Genomic DNA, 22,711 nt, shown 5'->3' on the forward strand with positions numbered 1-22,711 from the left:
GACACTAGAGAAATAAAGAAAACTCCATAAAACCAGGAAAAAAAATATTACGTCACCAAAATTGAGAAACTTCTAGTTAGACTGACCAAGATAAAAGAGAGAAGGTTCAAATTAACTAAAATTAGAAATGAAATAAAAAAATTACTACCAACCTTACAGAAATAAAAAGGATTATAATGGCAACGCCATGAACAATTATTTGCCAACAAACCAGATAACTTAGTTGAAATGGACAAATTCCTAGAAAAATATAAATTATAAAAACTGACTCGAAAAGAAACTAACAAACTGAATAAACCTAAGATAGTAAAAAGACTGAATTAGTAATTTTGAAACTTCCCACAGAGAAAATTTCAGGCCCAGATGGCATCACTGATGAATTCTACCAAATATTTAAAGAAAAATTAACATCTGTTCTTCACAAACTGCTCCATCAAAACGGAAGAAGAGAGAACACTTCCCAGTCCATTCTGTGAAAGGCCAGTATTATCTTGATACTAAAATCAGACAAAGACATCACAAGGAAAAAAACTAAAGACCAAAATCTCTTATAAATACATTCATAGAAATCCTCAAAACAAATTAGCAAACCAAATCTAGCAACATATCAAAAGGATTATACATTGTGACCAAGTGGAACTTATTCCAAAAATGCAAAGTTGGTTTAACATCTGAAAATCAACTAAGATACTACACTATCTCAGTAAAGAACAAAAACTACATTATTATATCAACAGAAGCAGAAATATCATTTGACAAAATCCAGCACCTTTTCATAACAAAACACTCAACACTCTAGAAATAAAAAAGTTTTCAGCTGATGAAAGGCATCTACAAAAACCCCACAGTTAACATCTACTTAATGGTGAAAAACTGGCTGCTCTCCTGCTAAGACCCAGGAAAAGACAACAATACCCTTCTCATTATTCTATTCAACATTGTTGAAGATTTTAGCCAAAGTAATTAGGCAAGAAAAAGAAATAAAAGGCATCCAGATTTCAAGAGAAGAAGTAAAACTACTTCTATTTGCAAATGACATTATTTTATATGTAGAAAATCTTAAGGGATTCACTAAGAAACTATTGAAGCTAATAAATTAACTCACCAAGTTTTCAGAGTACAAAATCAACATACAAAAACCAACTGTATTTCTATACACAGCTAAGTAATATGGAAACAACCTATGTGTCTGTCAACAGACAAGTGGATAAAATGTGGTATATATAAACAATGGAATATTATTCAGCAATAAAAAGAAAGGTTATCCTGTCACTTGCAACAACATAGGTAGACATGGAGGCCATTATGCTAACTAAGATAAGCAGACATAGAAAGAAAATTATGGCATGATCTCTTTTATATGTGGAATCTAAAAAAAAGGGGGGATGTCACCAAAAACGAATGCAACAAAAACAAAACTAAGTAAATGGACTTAAACTAAAAAGCTTCTAATAGCAAAAGAAATAATCAACAGAGTAGACAACCCACAGAATGGGAGAAAATATTTACAAACTATACATCCCACAAAGGACTGACATCCAGAATCTACAAGAAACTAAAGAAAATCAGCAAGAAGTAAACAATCCCGTTAAAAAGTGGACAAACTAGATAAACGAATTTTTTTTTTTTTTTTTTTTTTTGGGGCTGCAGAGTTTCACTCTTGTCATCCAGGCTGGAGTGCAATGGCCCGATCTTGGTTCACCGCAACCTCCTCCTTCTGGGTTCAAGTGATCCTCTAGCCTCAACCTCGCTAGTAGCTGGGATTACAGGCACATGCCATCACGCCCAGCTAATTTTTATATTTTTAGTAGAGATAGAGTTTCACCATGTTGGCCAAGCTGGTCTCGAGCCCCTGACCTCAGGTGATCCACCCACCTTGGCTTCCCAAAGTGCTGGGATTATAGGCGTGAGCCACCGCGCCTGAGCAAACGGACATTTTTTTAAAAAAGATACCGAAATGGCCACTAAACATGAAAAATGCTCAACATCACCAATCACAAGGGAAATACCAATTAAAACCATAATGAGATATCACCTTATCACAGTCAGAATGAGCATTACTAAAAAGTCAAAAAGGGGCGCGAAGTGGCAACAGTGGTGCGCGGGGAGGGGGCACTGGGGCCGCCTCCCGCCCCGCCTCCCCTCGCAAAGGCAGAGGTAGAAATGGAGGCCATTATGTTAAGTGAAATAAGCAGACATAGAAAGAAAATTATGCATGACCTCATTTATAAGTGGAATCTAAAAAAGCGGATTCACCAAAAGCAAATGCAACAAAAATGAAACTAAGTAAAGGGTCCTGCCTCACAGCCTCGGGCCCGCCCCCGCTCCCTCGCCTCCCGGAAGTGGGATGTTGGCGCAGCAGGGGTCGGGACTGCTAACTGTGAGGGACCCGGCCAAGTCAAAAGTCTATTTAAAAAGCAGAAAGAGGATGCCTCGGAGTGATGAAGACATGATCCCTGGGGCGTTCGGGGACACTGGCTGCGGTTTCATCACAGTCATCCTGGACACAGAGAATTTCAAGAGCTTGTTGGTCAGCTCAAGAGTGAATTTATGCGTGACGTCATGCTGAACCTGGGTTTATGGTCATCGTTCTTTTTAACCTGCAAAGAAGCATTTGCAGACTTTATCCCATGGGCACTGCTTGCCAACCTTTTGAGGATGTGAAGTTGGCAGAGAAATAAAGCGTCGTCCCTCTGCGCGTCCCTGCCAGTCTGCTAGAATGTTTCTCATGAACGTTCCTCCAGTGGTTGCTCTGCAGTCCAAATGGGAGTGCTTTGGCCCGCCAGGGAGCTAGCTTTAGGTTCCCCGGGTGCTTCTCAAAGGCTGACGAGGGCATGGAGAGCGCGTGAGTGAGCGCCCCGGTGCAGAGGGTCATCAGCACGCTGCAGCGCTACGGGGCTGCTCCGGGCACCAGCGATGAGCGCGCTGCGCAGAGGCCACAGAGCAGAGGGATGCCATGACACCAGGTTGGCACAAGCAGCCCACGCTGGCTCCCTGTGGTCTTGTTGCTGACTTTGACCCCATGGGGGAGGAGGAAACTGCAGACTTTGGCTCGTTGATGCTAGATTCAGACAGTGACGATTCCGTGGACCGGGACATTGAGGAGGCCATCCAGGAATACCTGAAGGCAAAGAGTGGAGCTACACAGGCGGGGACCTGCGGGGCCCAGCCAGGCGCAGCCCAGCCTTCTAGGGGCTCAGGTGGGGGCAGTAGATGTAAGCTGGAATCAGCTATGGCAGTGCCCCAACTGCTGTGTCCCCTAAAACTTTTAGCTGGCTCAGGTGGTGGCCCTGGCAGCCAAGCGGGATCCAGCGAGGACCAGGGCTCCGCCTCCCCGTCAGCTTGTGCAGTAGCAACTCCTTCGAGCAGAGCATTAGGGCGGAAATAGAACAATTTCTGAATAAGAGACAGAATGAGACCCCAAAATGTGATGGGTCAATGGATGAAAAACCAGACCCAAACAAAAATTCGGCCAAGTCACTCTCAAAATCCCACCAAGAGCCGCCGCAAAGGTGGCGCGTTGGTAAGGTCTGATGGGCGCCCATAAGGAATTCGCCTTCCGCAAACCTCCCCAGTTAGCAAAGAGGAACGTGCAGCCCAGAAGCCTCAAGTCAAAGGTCACGACCACGCAAGAGAACTAGGGCAGCACGAAGCCAGCAGCCCCTGCCACCCTTCAGAAGCAGAACAGGATAAGTGGGGTCAGGAGGAGCGCAGGCGCTGTGAGGAGGGGAAAGCCAGTCATGAGCGCTGCGCAGGCGCACAAGGCGTCCAATTCCAGCAGCAACGACCGCATTGAGGAGGCCGTCCAGGTGTACCAGCTGCAGACAACACGCAAGGAGGCCAATGGGGACGTGCCCCAGCGGGCCCAGCTCCGGAAGGAGAGGGAGCCTGACTCCCGCACACAGCGCAAGCAGTGCCACAAAAAGTGCCCTGCGCGAGACCCACAGGAAAACACCCAGCAAGAAGCAGCCAGTGGCCACCAAGGCTCCTGGATGCTGACCATTCCCCCTAAGCTCCGGAAAGAAATCAAAGCTCCGCCTCCAGTGAGCTCGGCTCCCAGGAGCGAGTTTGTAGAACTGTCCTCAGGCCGGGCAGGCACATCCGCTGAAGTGATGCGCGCGGAAGCAATCTTGGACATTTCCAAGACGATCCCGCCTACCCCGTGGAAGGCAGCGACAGGTCCCTGTCCACATGCCCACTCTTCTACTCCCCAAACATGCCTTCCCACTCTGATGGCGACAGTAGCTCCATGGACAGCGACGGCAACATTGAGCAGGAAATCCGGACGTTTTTGACCCCAAGGTACAGTTGGGCAGCTTGCTGGCCAGAGGTGAGAGCTGCACCAGCTGCAGAAAACACGCAAGGAGGCCAACGGAGACCCGACCCAGAGCGCCCAGCTCCAGGAAGAGGGCGCCTGACCCTCCCGCACACAGCACAAGCAGCGCTACAAAAAGTGCCTTGAGACCCACAGGAAAACACCCAACAAGAAGCCAATGGCCACTAAGGCAACGGATCCTGGCCCGGGGGGGCCTGGACACTGACCATTCCCCGCAAGCTCCTGAAGGAAACCAAAGCTCCGCCTCCAGCGAACCCGGCTTCCAGGAGCGAGTTTGTAGAACCGGCCTCAGGCCGGGCAGGCACGTCCTCTGAACTGATGCGCGCTGAAGTAATCTTGGACATTTCCAAGACGATCCTGCCCACCCCATGGAAGGCAGCGACAGGTCCCTGTCCATAAGCCCACTCTTCTACTACCCGAACATGCCTTCCTGCTGTGATGGCGACAGTTGCTCCGTGGACAACGACCAGCAGGAAATCCGGACATCTTTGACCCTCAAGGCACAGTCGGACACTTTGCTGGCCAGAGGTGAGAGCTGTCCCCAGGCTGCCCCCGGCCCACTTTCGCCGCCTGGCCATAACAGGCAGACCAGTGGTCCCAAGCCCCCTCTAAAACACTGAACCTGCCGCTAGACTGCAAAAGGAAACGTAGAAGCGGCGGCCATGCCGTGAAGTTGTGAAAGACGGTGCAAAACGCGGGAGGTGGTGAAAGATGGTGGCCAGGATGCTGACCACAGCCAGGGGAGAGCCTAGCCCGGCGGTGAGGGGCGGGACCTGCCCATCCAGGGCAAAGACAGCGAGGCCCCAGGAGGGGAGGGCGCATCCAAGGGGCCAGGTGACACTCGCATGTCACAGGGCCAGGGCTTCTAGACAAGGAGAGCTCCGAAAAGAGCAGCTGTCTGGACCATGACGAGGACCTGAACACGGCCATCAAGGACTTAAGGTCCAAGTCCTTAAAAAGAAAGGTGCAGGTCCTTAAAAAAGAAATCTCAAGAAGAGTTGCAGGGAGCCCAGGGCTGGGTGTAGGAAGGTCAGGTTCAGCACCGCCCAGAGCACTTCCTGGAGCAGCTGGGCGGGCTCCGGAAACACTGGAAAAGAGGAGCCTGCCGGTGCTTGCGACCTGCCTCTCCAAGTCCAAGAGAGACAGCGGCGATGGCGCCGGGAAGAAATTGCCCAGTGTCTTTGGCAGCACCGCAGAGAGGACAGAGCAGAAGGGTGCCCGGAGCCAGGATGCGGCCCCGGCCTCCCAAGTCAGGATACTCGCCTCTGCCTCTGAAGGGACTCCATTCCCCAGGGAGTGCCAGGGCTCAGCTCCCAGCCCCGGCTCCCTGATGACAGCAGTTTAGTGGACAGTAGGATGGCATCGAACTGGAAATTAGGAAGTTTTTGGCAGAAAAGGCCAAGGAGTCGGTGAGAGCAGCTCAGAAGTTCGGGCAGAGGGCCCTGCTGCTCTCAGGACAGGGGTCCCAGTCAGGCCAGAGTTGCTGTGCAGGAAGGAGCTGGCCTCACTACCTGGGGTGTGTACGCGGAGCCAGAGGACCAGGGGTTCCCACAGCCGGCCGAAGGGCCGCAAGATGCAGAGTGCTGGAACACAGAGCACAGCGGGCCGATTCGCCCAGGGCGGGAAAGGGGCTCCCCTCTGCTCCGACGCAAGGGGGTCGGGCGCCGCCCAGGAGCGTCAGTGGCAGTGTCTCCGCCAAGGGGCTCTCAGCTAGCAGGAGAAATGTTTACATTCACAAAGCTCAGAGCTCACGAGGGGTCAAGCCTGCTGCCAAAAGTGCTTTTGGTCAGCTGCCCAGCTGTGCCAGAGCGGACACCAAGGGAGGAGGCGCTGGGCGCAACCTTCACACGGGCTGAGGGAGCCCGGGCTTCCATACCCCCAGCCCGGAAGCTGAGAGGGACGCTCCAGCCCAGGCCGACCACGCCTTGCCCTGGAGTGACTTTACCGACCACTTCCGAGTCGGCTGCCTATCCCGTGCGCTCCGAAGGTAGAGATGCGGCATGGAGCCGGGGCGCCGGTAGCGAAACAAGGGGTCCAAGGACCCGGCCCCTTGTGGGCCTCTCCCCGCTGCTGTCCACTCAGGTCTTCCACTTTGGATGGGGTGCCTCCCGGGAGGGGCAGGTTGGCTGGCCTCTTCAGGGGCTGCCTCTGCAGGGCCCGTCCTTCTCAGCCTTCAGGGAAGTCCAGGCAGGGCCCAGCCCTGTCTTGGGAAGCTCACACTTGCTGGCGAAGGACGGCGAGCCCTGGCCAAGCAGGAAGGCACACACAGGGCTGAATTTGCCCGACTGGAGGAACTCGGGCTTGGAGGAAAGTATTTTAGACCTGAGGTATCGACAAAGGGTCGTTGATAGGGGCGACCAGGACTAGGACACCTTGGCAGCCACACCTCCGCACACAGAGGACAGTGGCAGCAGCTTAGTGGTGGTCTAAGCCCTCAAGTTGGGGGTTCGCATCAAGGTTTCCGTGCATTTGTGGAAAGGGGCATATCTGTGTGTATATCCGTGCGTGTGTGTGATGGTTTTGTGGTTGCAAGCAGGGGACAGAGGAGTCCATTATACATAGCCCTGTATATATATACACCAACATGAAACAATGCTTTTATTTAACAGATGTGTCCTGGTAAATAATGGTTTTTGTAGCTTTCTGTAAATTATTTAAAGTGATGTAAAAATATTTTTGGAAAATACTGTTGTTCAACTTTGTAGGGTGTTCTTAACTGCAATTTTCTGTGTTCTGCACACAAGTCTTAGAAAACACGTGTTTCTTATCATCACAGTCAAGTTCACAGAGACTCTGATGTTTTTTGGTTGATTGCTGGTGAGAATGTCCATCGGTGGCTGCAGTGGTAGCCTGAGGAAGGCCGAGCTGCCCTCACCGGGAATCGCTCAGATGCTCCAAGGCGTCAGTCAGGAAGCTCCCAGGACAGCATTTTTTATACAGAGGACACTCTCCTTCCCCCACCTCACCCCGACCCCACCCTCACCCCCACCTCACCCATGTCCCCATCCCCCACCCCCAATGCACATTCTCCCACCGCCCCTCCACTCAGGTCCTTGGAGGCCAAAGCACATCTGAAAACTGCAGTCACAACCTTCCGTTGGAAAAACATTTTGAAGCACAATGGCCAGCGAGCAGGTGACCACTCCCTGTTGCAAGTTAAATCCTCACAGATGTCAGTAGGGGCTGTTCCATAGCTCAGCCCTGGGCTTGGATGGGTTCATATCCAATCTTTTTCAATCACTACATGATTCTAACATCTAAATAAACCCCTTTTTATATGGGAAAATAAAAATCAAAAAACAATAGATGTTGGCAAGGATTCAGTGAAAAGGGAATGTTTATACCCTGTTGGTGGAAATGTAAATTGGCACAACCTCTATGGAAAATAGTACAGGATTTCTCAAAGAACTAGAAGCGGATCAACCATTCAACCCAGCAATTCCACTACTGTGTACCTACCCAAAAGAAAAGAAGTCATAATACCAAAAAGAAACCTGCACTTGTTTACTGCAGCACAATTCACAACTACAAAGATATGGAATCAACCTACGTGTTCATCAACCGATGAGTGGATAAAGCATGGTATATATCTCAACAAACTAGGCACTGAAGGAATCTACTTCAAAATAATAAGAGCCATCTACGACAAACCCACAGCCAACATCATACTGAAGGGGCAAAAGCTGAAAGCATTCCCCTTGAAAGACAGAACAAAACAAGGATGTTCTTTCTCACCACTCTGATTCAACATAGTACTGGAAGTCCTAGCCAGAGCAATCAGACAAGAAAAGGAAATAAAGAGCATCCAAATAGGAAAAGAGGAAGTCAAACTATCCCTGGAAGTCAAACATCCAAGCTGAGAGCCAAATCAAGAATGCAAGCCATTTGCAATAGCCACAATAAAGAATAAAATATCTAGGAATACAGCTAACTAGGGAGGTGAAAGCTCTCTACAAGAATTACAAAACACTGCTCAAAGAAATCAGATGACACAAATGGAAAAACATTCCATAATCATGGATAGAAGAATCAGTATCATCAAAATGGCCACACTGCCCAAAGCAATTACAGATTCAGTACTATTCCTATCAAACCACCAATGACATTCTTCACAGGAAAAAAAAAAAAAAAAACTAATTTAAAATTCACATGGAACCAAAAAAGAGTCCGAATAGCCAAGGCAACCCTACACAAAAAGACCAAAGCTAGAGGCACCACATTACCCAATTTCATCCTTTGAAAAGATGTAGTTCAAAAGATACAAAATAGCAGACACATAGGATGAAGTCTAAAGATCTAATGTACCACATGAGGACTATAATAAAAAAAAAAATGGTACTGCATTAGAGATTTTTGTTAAATGCATAGATTTTAGCTGTTTTGTTTTGTTTTTGTTTTTTGTTGTTGTCGTTTTATTTGCCCAGGCTAGAGTGCAATGGTGTGACCTTGGCTCACTGCCTCCCGAATAGCTGGGACTACAAGCCAGTACCACCACACCTGGCTTATTTTTTTATTTTTTTTTAAGTAGAGACAGGATTTCACCATGTGAGCCAGGCTGATCTCAAACTCCTGAACTCAAGTGATCTACCCACCTCAGCCTCCCAAAGTGCTGGGATTACAGGTGTGAGCCACCATGCCCAGCGTATTTTAGCTGCTCTTATCCAAAAAAATTGTATTTTATTTCTATCCACCTGCAATTAATAAGCCAAAAGAGAAAGAAAACAATTCCATTTATAATACTATCACCAAGAATAAATGCTTATAAATAATTTTTAACTATAAGATTTATACTCTGAGAACTAAAAACACTGTTGAAAGAAATTAAAGAAGACTTAAATGAAAAGACATTCCATATGCATGCATCTAAAGACTTCATGTTGTTAAGAAGGCAGCATTCCCCAAATTGGTCTACAAATCCAACAAAATCCCTATCAAAATCCCAGCTGCCTTTTTTTTTTTAAACAGAAATTAACACATTGATCCTAAAAATCCACATGGAAATTCCAGCACCAAGAGTAGCCAAAGCAATCTTGAAAAAGAAAACCAAAGTTGCAAAACTCATACTTCCCTATTTTAACACATACTACAAAGCTGTAATAATCAAAATAGTATGGTACTATCATAAGAATAAACATACAGAGCAACAGAATAGAATTGAGAGTCCAGAAATAAACCCTGGTTTTTATAGTCAATTGATTTTCGACAAGGGCACCAAAACAATTCAATGAAGAATAGTCTTTTCCATAAGTGGTGCAGGGACAACTGGGTATCCACATTCAAAAGACTGGAATTAGACCTCTTCCTCATATCATACACAATAATTAACACACACAAACAAAAAAAAAATCCAAGACTTACAAGTAAGAACTAAAAACTGTATGACTCTTAGAAGAAAGCATAGAATAAGCTTGGGTTAGTCAAGGCCTTCTTAGATATAACATCAAAAGCCCAAGCAACCATAAAACAAACAAACAAACAAAAATAGAAAACTAGACTTCATCAAAATTAAAATCCTATGCTGCAAATGACATCATCAAGAAAGTGAAAAGGTAACTCACAGAATAGGGGGAAAAGTCTGCAAATAATATAACTTACAAGAGACTTACAAAAAGAAGCAGCTTTAACTGCACCTTAAAAACAGAATTTAGGCTAAAGGGAGAAAAAAAAGGTATTTCAAAAAGGGGGAGTTAGCATGAATATGAATACTAAGGGAGGAGAACACAGGTATTGGGAGCCATCCATGGAAATAAAAAAATTAGACTAGAAGGAAGGTTAAAGTACAGTCTATGGAGAACTACAAATACTAGGATAGTTTGGACTTTATTTCTTCATAATGGGTGGTGGGAACATGGGTGGCTATTAAAATAGAGGCTACTGAAGAGTGGGTTGTGACAATAAAAAATAAATTTTAAAGCAAAAGGGACAAACTGTAAACCAGTCTTTTCAAAAAATCAGGCACCAGGATAGATTGGATGAAGAAAACAAGAGACTAGTCAAAAGAGGCACTAAAACATGCATTAAAAATGCTCAAGTCAATGACATAAGCTTCCACCTTCTATCACTAGAAACAAAATGAAGAAAGGCTGTTAGACTTCTGGGATTCTACAGAAGAGGATAATCTCACTAACCAGCTGTAAGCATGTTTTATGCATGCATAAACAACTTTCCTGACCCTAAAGTACTTAAAAATAAGAATTTTAACAAACATACAACATCAAAATCACTACAACGCATTTAAATTTTTAACCATTTTAACTAATACCCTAAGTTCTCCTAAAAAAGTGTATTAATGATAAAATGTTCTAGGGCAATTCTTAAGTAAAATTACTCTGTTTGCCATACCTAACATAGACATTCATTGACTCTAATAAGAGCTTTATATGCATTAATTTATTGAATCTGCAAAATAACTCCAAGATCCAGAAATTATTGTCAGTTCCTTTTACAGGTAAGAAAACTAAGGCTTGAAAATTGTAAATAACGTGTTCAGGATCCTGGAGCTAGTACGTGGTATATCTGTTTTACTCTTAATCCTTACTCTTAACCCATCCATCCTCTATCCCAATAAACATCACCTACTTTCTACTGTCAAAAAGAGTTTCCTTTTTGAAGATTAAATTCTCAGGCCAACCCTAAAAAACTTAACTGTACTTAAAATCATATTTCAGCCAGGCACGGTGGCTCACGCCTATAATCCCAGCACTTTGAGAGGCCGAGGCGGGTGGATCACAAGGTCAAGAGATCGAGACCATCCTGGTCAACAAGGTGAAACCCCATCTCTACTAAAAATAAAAAAATTAGCTGGGCATGATGGCGCATGCCTGTAGTCCCAGCCACTCGGGAGGCTGAGGCAGGAGAATTGCTTGAACCCAGGAGGCGGAGGTTACAGTGAGCTGAGATCACGCCATTGCACTCCAGCCTGGGTAACAAGAGCGAAACTCTGTCTCAAAAAAATATATATATATATCATATTTCAAGGAAAAGTCTGTTGATTTATAACAGGACATCATCTTCTGCCATAACCTTCAAAAGCATACCTCAAATCCCAAAAGTAACATGAAATTCCTTTCTTACCTTCCTCCAGTACCTAGCCATAAATAATTTTGCACATCCTAGTCCCCGTCACAAGCTCCATTAGGAAATAAGATTTAAATTGGGCTAGTTCCCAGGGAAGGTAGAGACAAAGCCGGGATTTAAAAAGGGCAATAAAGCAGTAACATTTGCTTATATATATATTCATATCTGAAGCTCAAAAACAACTTCACTGTTAAAACTAGTATTGTTACAGTTCAGTACAAAAAAATAAGTTATGTGAACTAGGCTGGAAACCTAACTACTGTATCACACTTGCAAACAGATTTGGAACACAATGCACTTATAAATTGAAAACTATAGTATGTATATATACTAATACTTTCTGCACCTTATATATACTATAGTATGTATATACACTAATACTAATACTAATGTACTATAGTATGTATATACACTAATACTCTCTATAATCAGCCATCCCTTCCAAAATTTTTGAACACTAAAAATCTACTATTTTAGGAAGAGAGAAGTGAAGGAGCTCTAATCCATTTAACTGTATATGCACAAAAACAGCTTTGTACATGAAGTTCCCAAGTCAGTTAAAATATAAATTAGATGCCTGGGGATTATAATACCCAAGTCATAAATTCAAGATACTCAGTATTCCTCTCTTTTTAGATAAGAAGTATGAGACTATGTTCAATTCTTTGGAAATTACAAGAGTTGTTTTCTCCTTTTTACTGCCAGAGATTTTTTTTTAAATGGTTTTAAATAGTTTTCTTATAAAACATAAAAAAACACATTCTGCTGTGTTAACCTGATCAGTAAAAACAGACATATACTCTTATACAACTATGTTGAGACAGTAAATTCATTAAAAGTATCTGTCTGAAGTGTAATCTAACAATAATCATCAAGAGTTCATAGCTTTTGATGCAGTAATTCAACTTATAAGAATTTATTCTAATAAAATAATCAGAGATTCATTATTTAATTTATTTAACAAATTATCAAGAACTCACCTTGTACCAGGTATTACTCTTATGAATACAAATGTTTATTACATTATTTTATAGCATCAGAAAGTTGGAAAAAAACCAAATGTCCGATAATTGTTGGTTAACAAATTAAAATACATCCAATAGCTAAAATGTAATACTATCCCTAGAAACTATATTACAAAAAAAAGTTAACATAAGAAAATGGTCATATGAGAAAACATAAGAAAATACAAAACTATGTGTAACTACACATAATTACACATAACTATATATAATCTCAAATTCATATTTGAGATCTTATTTTCTATGGACAAGGATCTTATTTTTCTAGGGTGAAGTTACTCAACCTCACTCTACTTTGGTGTCTTCATCTTTAAAATGAAGATTTCACATAAAATAGAGATGTTATATTTCATATCTCAATGGTTTTAAAATGAGTTATTTGTATATTTTTAAAGTTCTTTTTTTTTTTTCTTTTTGAGATGGAGTCTTACTCTGTTGCCCAGTCTGGAGTGCAGTGGTATGATCTCGCCTCACTGCAACCTTTGCTTCCCAGGTTCTCCCAAGTAGCTGGGATTACAGGCACCCACCACCATACTTGGCTATTTTTTGTATTTTTAGTAGAGATGGGGTTTCACCATGTTGGCCAGGCTGGTCTTGAACTCCTGACCTCAAGTGATCACCCACCTCGACCTCCCAAAGTGCTGGGATTACAGGTTTGAGCCACCGCGTCCAGCCTTATTTTCTTATTTTTTGGCAGCAAGGTCTTGCTTTGTTGCCCAGGCTGCAGTGCAGTGGTGTGATCTTGGCTCATTATAACCTCCGCCTCCTAGGTTCAAGTAATCCTCCCACCTTAGCCTCCCAAGTAGCTGGGACTACAAGTGTGCACCACCACACCCAGCTATGTGAAGTTCTTATATTATTCCCCCAGCACATATAAAATACTAGTAATTTTTTGCTGCTGTTATTAAACATACACATACACACATACGCAAAGAAAAAATGAAAAGAATATATCAAAATATTTTCAAGATCCTGAATTCTAACGAAACTAATTATAAATCAATTAGGAAATCTGAACAGTGACTGTATATTAGAAGGCATAAAAACTATTTTATAAGGTATGGCGGGTTTTTTTTAAAAAGTCCTTGTATCATAGTGAATAAAATATAACAGACCTGCTTTAAAATAGATTGGTGGGAGGCATATATGGAGAAATTTTTTCAAACATTTTTAATGTTACAAGAGGTAAATCTCCTCTGAGTAATGGAATTATAATTAGCTTTTGTTGTCTTTATATTTTTCTATCTTTCAATTTTCGTATAGTGATTTGAAGTTGTTTTTTAAATGAGAAAAAAAATTCAAAATGTTTTAAGAAAATCCTTACCAATACTCCATCCACAGATGAAACTTTCTCCCAAGTTAACCAAGCTCTCTCTCTGACATGATCTGGTATCTTTAATCTCTGACATAACGCAGTAAAATCAGGTTCTTCAGTTTCTTCAAACTCAACCCTATCAAATGAAAATAATCATATAATTGGCATATACTTATAAACCATATTGATTCAGTATACACTTGTTTCAATAGTTTACACATAATAGCACTATTATAAAAGAGAACACTACCAAATACCTTAAGATCTTATTTTATCTTAGAAAGAAATTATATTTCAAATTTAAACATATCATTATCTTTTTCTTGGTCATTGCAAAATAAGGATACCAGAAAGTGAGAAATATTTGCTTGCATGGTGAGTCAAATATACTTTAGAGCAGCAAAACACTCCTGCAAAGGAAAGTAAATGCAATAGCTAAAGCTGTTTGGGAAAATAGCATAAGCGTAACAACAAAAAGATTAAAAACCCACAGATAATATTATACAATTTAATGGCAGTAACTTTGCTAAACTGTAGTCTACTCTCATCAGTGTTTCATATAATCTCTCTACCTACTAGCACATCTTACATGATGATATTGACTGCTTATTTTTGTCCTTTATCCTTAACAAAGACAAGCATTCAATAAATTCTTGTTGGCTAATTCCTTTCATTCATCGAGTATCTATGTGACATCTAATAATAATAGTATGAAGAATAATTAATAATTTTTCAGTATTTACTATGACCTTGTAGAAAGTACCTTAGACATACGGTTTCACAGAATCCCCACATAAGCCCTTTTACATAAGTATTCTCATCTATAAAAGTAAACATTTACAGATATCTATCAAATCAGAGAAGTTAAAGAACTTACCAGAGGACTCAGCCAGTAAGAGGTAAACCACCATGTGACCCCAACAGTCTAACTTCTTAATCCATGCCCTTGATCACTATTCTTGACTGCCAATTCTCCCTTCAAAACATAATTAGTTTTTCTTTTCTTTTTGAGTTAGGGTGTCACTGTCACCCAGGCTGGAATGCAGTGATAAAATCATAGCTCACTGTAGCCTTAAACTCCTGAGCTCAAGAGATCCTCCCACCTCAGCCTCCTGAGTAGATGGGACTACAGGCATGCCACATGACTGGCTAATTTAAAAAAAAAAATTTTGTAGAGACAGGGTCTTGTTTTGCTGCCCAGGCTCCTCTCAAACTCCTGGCCTCAAGCAGTCTTTCCACCTTGGCCTCCCAAAGTGCTGGCATTGCAGGTGTGAGCCAATATGCCTGGTCAGCTTTTTTGTTTGTTTTTTTAAAGACTGGAGTCTTTGTTGCCCAGGCTGGTCTCCAACTCCCAAGCGGAAGCGATCCTCCTGACTCAGCCTCCTGAGTAGCGCGGACTACAGGTACATGCCATCACACCCAGCTCAAAACCTTCGACTATTTCAACAATGAAGGTGGTATGCTGTTCCTAATGAGTTTCCCTTCCAGCTACATCACTTAGGCCAGAGATAAGGCAATAGAAATAAGATCTCAACTCTCAAATTAGAAACGGAATCTGTCACTAGAAGTGCAGTTGGACTGAGCATCCATCTTCAGGCAAGATGCTCAGCATCAGACTGCAGGGTAGTGGTTTTAGCCTTGCTCATTTATAGAGTTTAACTGTCTATGTTAATTAAACCCTTGGTGGGTACAGATAAACAAGAACAGACTGTATCTTGTATGGTTTTGACTTATAAGATAATTTTTTATGGTTTCATTACTTAAAATATATAAAATAATGAGTTCAAAAATCAAAGAAACACAGTCCTCTTTTTTCCAAACAGTGTTCAGAACCTCAATATTCTAGTTACTCTACATTAGAGTATGCTTCCACAGCTATGTGCATTACATGGAATTCTTTAGAGTAGCCATTACTGCATTTTCCCAAGAGAACTTTGGAAGAATTGGATATATCAGAATTTAATCAGAAAGTAAAGTCATGTCTTTTCCCAGAACATGCCCCAGATGTGGTTAATTTTTTGTTTTTGTTTTTGTTTTTTTTAACGAATATGGTTTTTAACTGACCTATAAGACATTCCATTTAAATATATAAATTTTAATAGCCTTCAAAGGGCCATTTCTAAATCCCATTTCAATCTTTTATGCTGTGAATTCTGTTAGTGTCTACCGAGTGTAAAGAAGTGAGTGAGGGTGAAAGGACTTGGTGATGGACGAAAAGGGGATAGAAAATAGTGAAAAACAAAAACAACTCCCATTCCCCTGCAATGAACCTGTAGTCTCAAAGTAGAACCAGTGAAGAAAAAGATAAGTTGTTGCAATACAATAAATACTTTCAAGTTCTAGTGCATCCACATGGACTTGCTTAAATTTAGATTTCACTTAGTAAGGGAAAAAGAAAATCTCCATGTGAGCACAGAACCACTAATTTTATGCCAAAAACAAAGACAAAAAGAGGGGACACCAGGATCCTTGCTGGCTCAAAGGCAAAAGGCAAAATGGAAGAAATAACGAGACAAGCTGAATCCGACCAACACACGAGAAGACTTCGTCCAACAGGAAAAAAAAAAAAAAGTTCAGAAACTTTCAAGCACATCTGGTAAATGTCTCACGAAGGTTTTGCCCATGTATCAGTTCCTCTGAAGAGTTATGCCCCATAGCCACTACAGAGTGGCTTTGAGTCCCCAAGGCCTCGACGCATTGTTCTAAGGAAACCCGGAAAGCTCCCGAGCCGAGTACCCTGCAGGCAATGGACACTCGGGACCCTGCGCTTGTCGTCCAAGGCTCTCCGGCTGGCCTCTCCCACGCCTGGGCTTCCGACGCAATGCACGCCTAGAAGAGAATACTTCCCAACTGTTGCATCGCTTAAGACTACAACAGAAAGTCAAACGACCACTGGAGTACTCCAGATCGTAAATGGTGAAAAACTCTCCCACAGACAGCAGTCATTTTTGTATTTTTATTTTTCACGTCCCATGGACGCTCCCAACGACCCTCAGGCTCCGAGCCTCCGCCTCAAGAGAAAACCGCACCTGTCACTTCACTCAGGACCCGAATCCCACCCGCCGACACCTGTCAAGCTGAAGCCGAGACCCCAGAACCCGGTTACCATTCTGCAGACGCTCCGCGGCGGCTGGGGGCAGGGAGGGCGCTTCCTCCCGCCGGGACCTGGCCGCCGGCGAGAATGCATCCAGCCGAGCCACCCCCGGGGCTCCCTTCCCGCGTGAGGCGGCGGCGGCTCTGCTGGCTCACCTGACCAGAGGCAGGTCCTCCGGGCCGCTGTCCTGCTCTGGGTCCTCCTCAGGAGAAGACGGAGGCGGTGGCGCTGGGGGTTCCGCGGCGGCAGCGGCGGCGGCGGCTTTTCGGGGCATTTTGGGCGGCATGACGCCTTCCCGCGGCTGGAGGCAGCTAGCTGTGCAGGAATGCCGGGGAGGGCGACGCGTGCGCACGTCGGGGCACGCCCCGTCCTCTCCCGACTCCCGTTACAAAAATAATTTCAACGTCCCCAGAGAAAAACCGGACGCGCCCTCCCCCGCCCGGCAACTGAACGCCGCGTCCAACCGCGCGAAAACGTCACTTCCGCCCGCGGCGTCACGTCCGTGAGGCTTCCCGGGCCCGTCGGAGTCTGTGGGGCACTGGGGCGCTGGGCGGTGCGGAGGCTGGATCGCTGGGTCGGGAGGGAGAAACTGGGAAACCCGGCGTGGCTCCAAGCGCCTTCCCGGAGGTATCCGGCGCGGCCCGGACGTGTTTCCACCCGAAGCCACCCCCTCCAGGCCGGGGCCCTTAGCAGGGCTATACAAATAGTCTAGCGGGGGACCGTGGGCCCCGTCCCTGCCCCGGGCTCTGACAGGGAAGGCGCTCGGGCCCCGCGGGGAGTGTCTGGCGAGTGCACCCCCGGCGGGCGCGCGCCTCCGCCTCCCTGGGCGGCGCCCGCCCTCTCCTGCCCAGTCGGTTTAGCAAAGTCGGCCAAAACTTAAACAAACTTGGAACGCTAGTAGGTGCTGAACTTCACTAGTCGCTAGAAGATGCAAAATGTTAGACAGTTGCTGGCCTTTAGGGGATCACTGGTTAGGGAAAGGGAATGAGCTGTGGGGAAATGTACCGATAATGATGTAATAAAAGATCTTCGTAGTGGTGTAAAAACGGGAAGCACCGTGGAAACATTTTAAGGGAGATTTTCGGAGGAGCCGTAGCTGTTGAATAGAAGTTTGCCAGACAGGCCTGACATTTACTGTGTACCAGGAGCTGTGCAGGCTGCCTTACATAATTAATCCCCAAAAACAGCTTTTTTATTTTTTTTAACTTCAAGTTCTGGGATACAAGTGCAGAACGTGTACGTTTGTTACATAGGCATACGTATGCCATGGTGATTTGCTGCATCTATCCACCCATCATCTAGGTTTTAAGCCCGGCATGCATTAACTAAGAAACAGCCCTTTCTAATGGGTAGTATTAGCTAGTCTACGTTGCAGACAGGGAAGCAGGCTCAGAGAAGTTAATTTGCCCAGTATCAGGGCAGATGGGTAGCAGAGGATTTAAACTCAACTGTATTTTATTCCATTTGTCCATTACCTTATTTTGATGAGGAAAACAGAAGGCTCATGTGCAAAGGCACAAAGACATTAAAAAAGAGCTTGTTGGGACTACCACCATTAAACATTGCCTTAAAACTGTGTCACTTCTGTGTCTTCGTATTTAAATAGATTGTCTAATTTGAGTACATGTTTTTATCTCTGGCAGACGCTGTTATTGCCCACTCTGAACTCACCAACTAAGAAGGAATGAGATGGTTTGTGCTGTGAACAGACTACAGTTGTGCTCTGATGTAAATCACCTTATCCTGTAGCAGCTGAGCAAGGTCTGAGGCAGGAGGAACCTTCAAGCAGGTCATGGCTGTAAACCTCCTGAGTTTATCCCAGCCAGTTGTATAATGGATTATCTTTTTATCTGCATACATGACATATGTCAGGATGTATAAAGGTTTGGCAAGCACTGGCCTATTCAACAGCCAGTCCTACCTAACTTGAGAAATCTTTCTTGGGGGATAAATTTCAGGAGGTAAGGCCGAGGCCTAAGTCCAGCTACAGAGAATGAATGCAATTAAAGTGCTACTTCCATTCGCCTTACCCCAGATTAGTTTAGCAAGAGCTCACGATGCAGTTTTGACATTTGAAAGATAAAGGGTGGTCTGCTGGGAGCCTGATAAATTGAAATACAGGGATGGTACAGTTCTAAATATTATTAAATATTAATAATAATATTAAATATTGTTGAGGATGTGACACTTTCAATTGCCGCAGTTGTTGTAACATGAGGCAAGCCAACCTACAGAGAAGCTAGAAATGCTGAGGTTGGTGCAGGAGGCATTTCAAAAGACTCTGGGTGTGCATTCAACTTACAGAGTTACACTGATGTGTGTATGCAGCAAGAAAAAAAAAAAAAAGACTCTGGATCCTCAGGTGTTGTAAGTGAGCCTCTAATTTGACCAGCCCTGGAGCTGACCTCAACTGAGCTGAGGGTTTCACTTGTTTGCAACGGAAAGCATCGTGGCTAATAATGTTTCTCCTGTGAGTGCCTTCAGGACAGAGACCAAATCTTGGGTATCATTGTTACCTTAGTACCTAGTGCAGTGTTGTGCACACAGTAAATGCTTGCTTGCTAAAAGTAGTAGGGACAGCAGGAAAGTGAAGGAAAGTTCTAGGAACTGAAGTAAACTCTCTTCATGTGTAATATCATTTGCTTTATTTAAAACCAATTTATCAACATCTAGATTTACTATATTACAATTATGATAAAGAGATTTCTCAATTTACAAAAGAAATGTGGGCCGGGCTCGGTGGCTCAAGCCTGTAATCCCAGCACTTTGGAAGGCCGAGGCGGGTGGATCACGAGGTCAAGAGATCGAGACCATCCTGGTCAACATGGTGAAACCCCGTCTCTACTAAAAATACAAAAAAATTAGCTGGGCATGGTGGCGCGTGCCTGGAATCCCAGCTACTCAGGAGGCTGAGGCAGGAGAATTGCCTGAACCCAGGAGGCGGAGGTTGCGGTGAGCTGAGATCGTGCCATTGCACTCCAGCCTGGGTAACAAGAGCGAAACTCTGTCTCAAAAAAAAAAAAAAAAGAAATGTGTATCTTGATCATGGATTAATTTAACTATGTTCACTAGTATGTGAAATATATTTTCCTGCAGCCATAAAAAGGAATGAGATCATGTCCTTTGCAGGGACATGGATGGAGCCAGAAGCCTTTATCCTCAGCAAACTAAGGCAGGAACAGAAAACCAAACACCTCATGTTCTCACTTAAAAGTTGAGAGCTAAACAATGAGAACATATGGACATGAAGAGGGGAACAACACACACTGGGGATTACTTGAGGGTGGTGGGTGAGAGAAGATAAAGAAACTACTTATTAGCTGCTACACTTAATACCTGGGTGGTGAAAAAAATCTCTACACACCAAACCCCAGAGACACACAGTTTACCTATATAACAAACTTGCACATGTATCCCTGAACCTAAAATAAAAGTTAGAATTAAGAACTGTGATATATATGTCATAATATATGCACATAATATATACATATAAATAGATACACACATACATACATACATACATACCATAAAATAGACCCAGGAAGGGGAACAACACACACTGGGGCCTGTCAGGGAGAAGGGAGAGGGAGGGAGAGCATCAGGAAGAATAGCTAATGGATACTGGACTTAATACCAAGGTGATGGGTTGTGCAGCAAGCCATCATGGCACACGTTTACCTGTGTAACAAACCTGCACATATACCCTGAAACTTAAAAGTTGAAGGAAAAATTAATAAATAAAATATATTTTTCATTTACACAACTCAGAAGCAATTGAGTTCCCCATCAAAATCTCTACAGTTTTCTGTTGCACTACTAAAGAAGTATTAGAATTTCAGCAGAGTCTAGGCCAGACATTGTGGCTCATGCCTGTAATTCCAGCACTTCAGGAGTTAAAATAAAATATAAAAACAATTTAGATATACATCATCTCCTACAAGTTACAAGTCACCAATCCAACCTAGATTAGATAATTTAACAAGCAAGGAGCCCACTCATCTGTCACATTAAAACTTTAAATATTAATATTCATGCTGGTTGTTCAGTGGGAAATTGCTACTTCACTCCCAACTTTTTGTTAATTGTTAACGGCTCTGAAGTGATAAATATTGGAAGGATAATGCCAATTCTCTATATTAATTATCTGGACACTTTCAATAAACAATGTTCATTTTGTAATTTTTTTCCTTCATCTCATGTTACATTTGTCCTGATTATTTTTACTGAAATATAATTCTATTTCTGTTTAATCTAAAAAATGTGAATTTGTACAATATTTGGTGTGCCTCCGTGTTTATTACTTTTTTTGCGGTTTGTTTCTATTTTACATTCCAAAAGTATTAATATCAGTTCATGATAAGTGGGTAATGAAAAAGAATGAAAAGTTCCTTCAAAGATAGTGTGGGAAACACTGGTCTTCAAGCATCTTCAATTCTCTTCTCTTCTTGCTCTATTTCAATCCCATGACTTAAATAAATTCCCATATGTGCATGTTACTTAGATTCTTTCAGATTTCAAAAAATAGAGACCTGTTCAGTATATCTGAATTATTCTAGGTTAATAATAAGGTTTGGGGGCGAAAGTGAAGAAAATAAAAAGAATCCCTGCTGCTCCAGTAGTGTATCTTGTCATCCCCCACCAGCAGGCTTCTCTCCTTCCTGCCATTGTAAATAGTATCATCTTCATATTTTTTTTTTTGTGCCAGTTTCACTCTTGTTGCCCAGACTGGAGTGCAATGGCACGATCTCAGCTCATTGCAACCTCTGCCTCCTGGGTTCAAGTGATTCTCCTGCCTCAGCCTCCCAAGTAGCTGGGATCACAGGCAAGAGCCACCACGCCCAGCTAAGTTTGTATGTTTAGTAGAGATGGAGTTCCTCCATGTTTGTCAAGCTGGTCTTGAAAACTCCCAATCTCAGGTGATCTGCCTGCTTTGGCCTCCCAAAGTGTTGGGATTATAGGCGTGAGCCACTGTGCCCAGCCTTTATCTTCACCTTTTTATACTGTACTACTTCTGCTACCCTAACTTTCTCTCCCTGCTACCAAACCACATTCCTCAGTCCAGAGAATATGACTGATTCTCCTACTATACTAATTTCCATGAGCAGGACCAATTACATAATTTGCAGGACCAACAGGAAAAAATAAGGCAGAAGTCCTTGTTCAAAAATTATTAAGAATTTCAAGATGATGACAGTAGAGCATTAAACTAACCACAGGGTCCTTCTGACATGGAGAACTATGTGACTGCACAAGCTACATGTCCATGAAAACAGACAGACTGAAGGTAGGTCTATGTCTGTTCTAACCAGTGGGGCTGCATGCCTAACATGTGCCTGGCACATAGTAGACATTTGACGAATATTTTTTCAATGAATGACTCTAACAGCCTTGTTTTAACTTAATTACCTCCGTAAAGACCCTATCTCCAAATGCAGTTTCATTCTGAGGTACTGGGAGTTAAGACTTCAAAATATAAATTCGAGGGAAACAGTTCAGCCCATGACCCCTGGGGCAAGAATGTTAGTGAGACTCTAAGCTCTCTTCTGATAAAGAGGCTAGATATTTCTCAAAACAGATGGAGAAGGAAACTAAATATTCAAACAAATCTAGCTGTTACAAAGGCTCTGGCTCATTTCTGGGGTGGTGGTTGGGGGGAACAGAGGTATAAAGATAACAGGCAGGCCTTTTAAAAAAAGAAAATGTTAAAACATTTTCCATAATATTTGTGTTGATCCAGTATTCTCATGCCTGCAGTGCAGGCTCAACTCTCCCTGGCAGTGGCAAGGGCAAGGGTCAGGACCAGTGACTGAAGCAACAAATTGCTAGATTACTATAGCTCAAGTCAATGCACAAAGCCACTGCACCGA

General features: G+C 43.4%; 1 protein-coding gene and 1 pseudogene across 2 annotated transcripts in view; one reads left to right on the plus strand and one right to left on the minus strand.

Annotated features, from left to right (window-relative positions):
* RB1 (RB transcriptional corepressor 1) overlaps window positions 1-17,304 on the minus strand; it is a 160,967-nt gene extending 143,663 nt beyond the window's left edge. For both annotated transcript variants that reach the window (XM_003942219.3, XM_074387700.1), the window contains exons 1-2: window positions 17,000-17,304; window positions 13,760-13,886 (exon numbers count right to left, since the gene is read on the minus strand). In XM_003942219.3, coding sequence (XP_003942268.1) covers window positions 13,760-13,886; window positions 17,000-17,130 — 258 coding nt within the window. In that variant the 5' untranslated portion in view covers window positions 17,131-17,304. The remainder of the gene's footprint in view (window positions 1-13,759; window positions 13,887-16,999) is intronic.
* On the plus strand, window positions 2,636-7,309 carry LOC104649966 (protein phosphatase 1 regulatory subunit 26-like; annotated as a pseudogene).
* Window positions 17,305-22,711: the final 5,407 nt, after the last annotated feature.

Source organism: Saimiri boliviensis, chromosome 16 (genome assembly GCF_048565385.1).
Source record: "Saimiri boliviensis isolate mSaiBol1 chromosome 16, mSaiBol1.pri, whole genome shotgun sequence".
Taxonomy (NCBI): Eukaryota; Metazoa; Chordata; class Mammalia; order Primates; family Cebidae; genus Saimiri; species Saimiri boliviensis.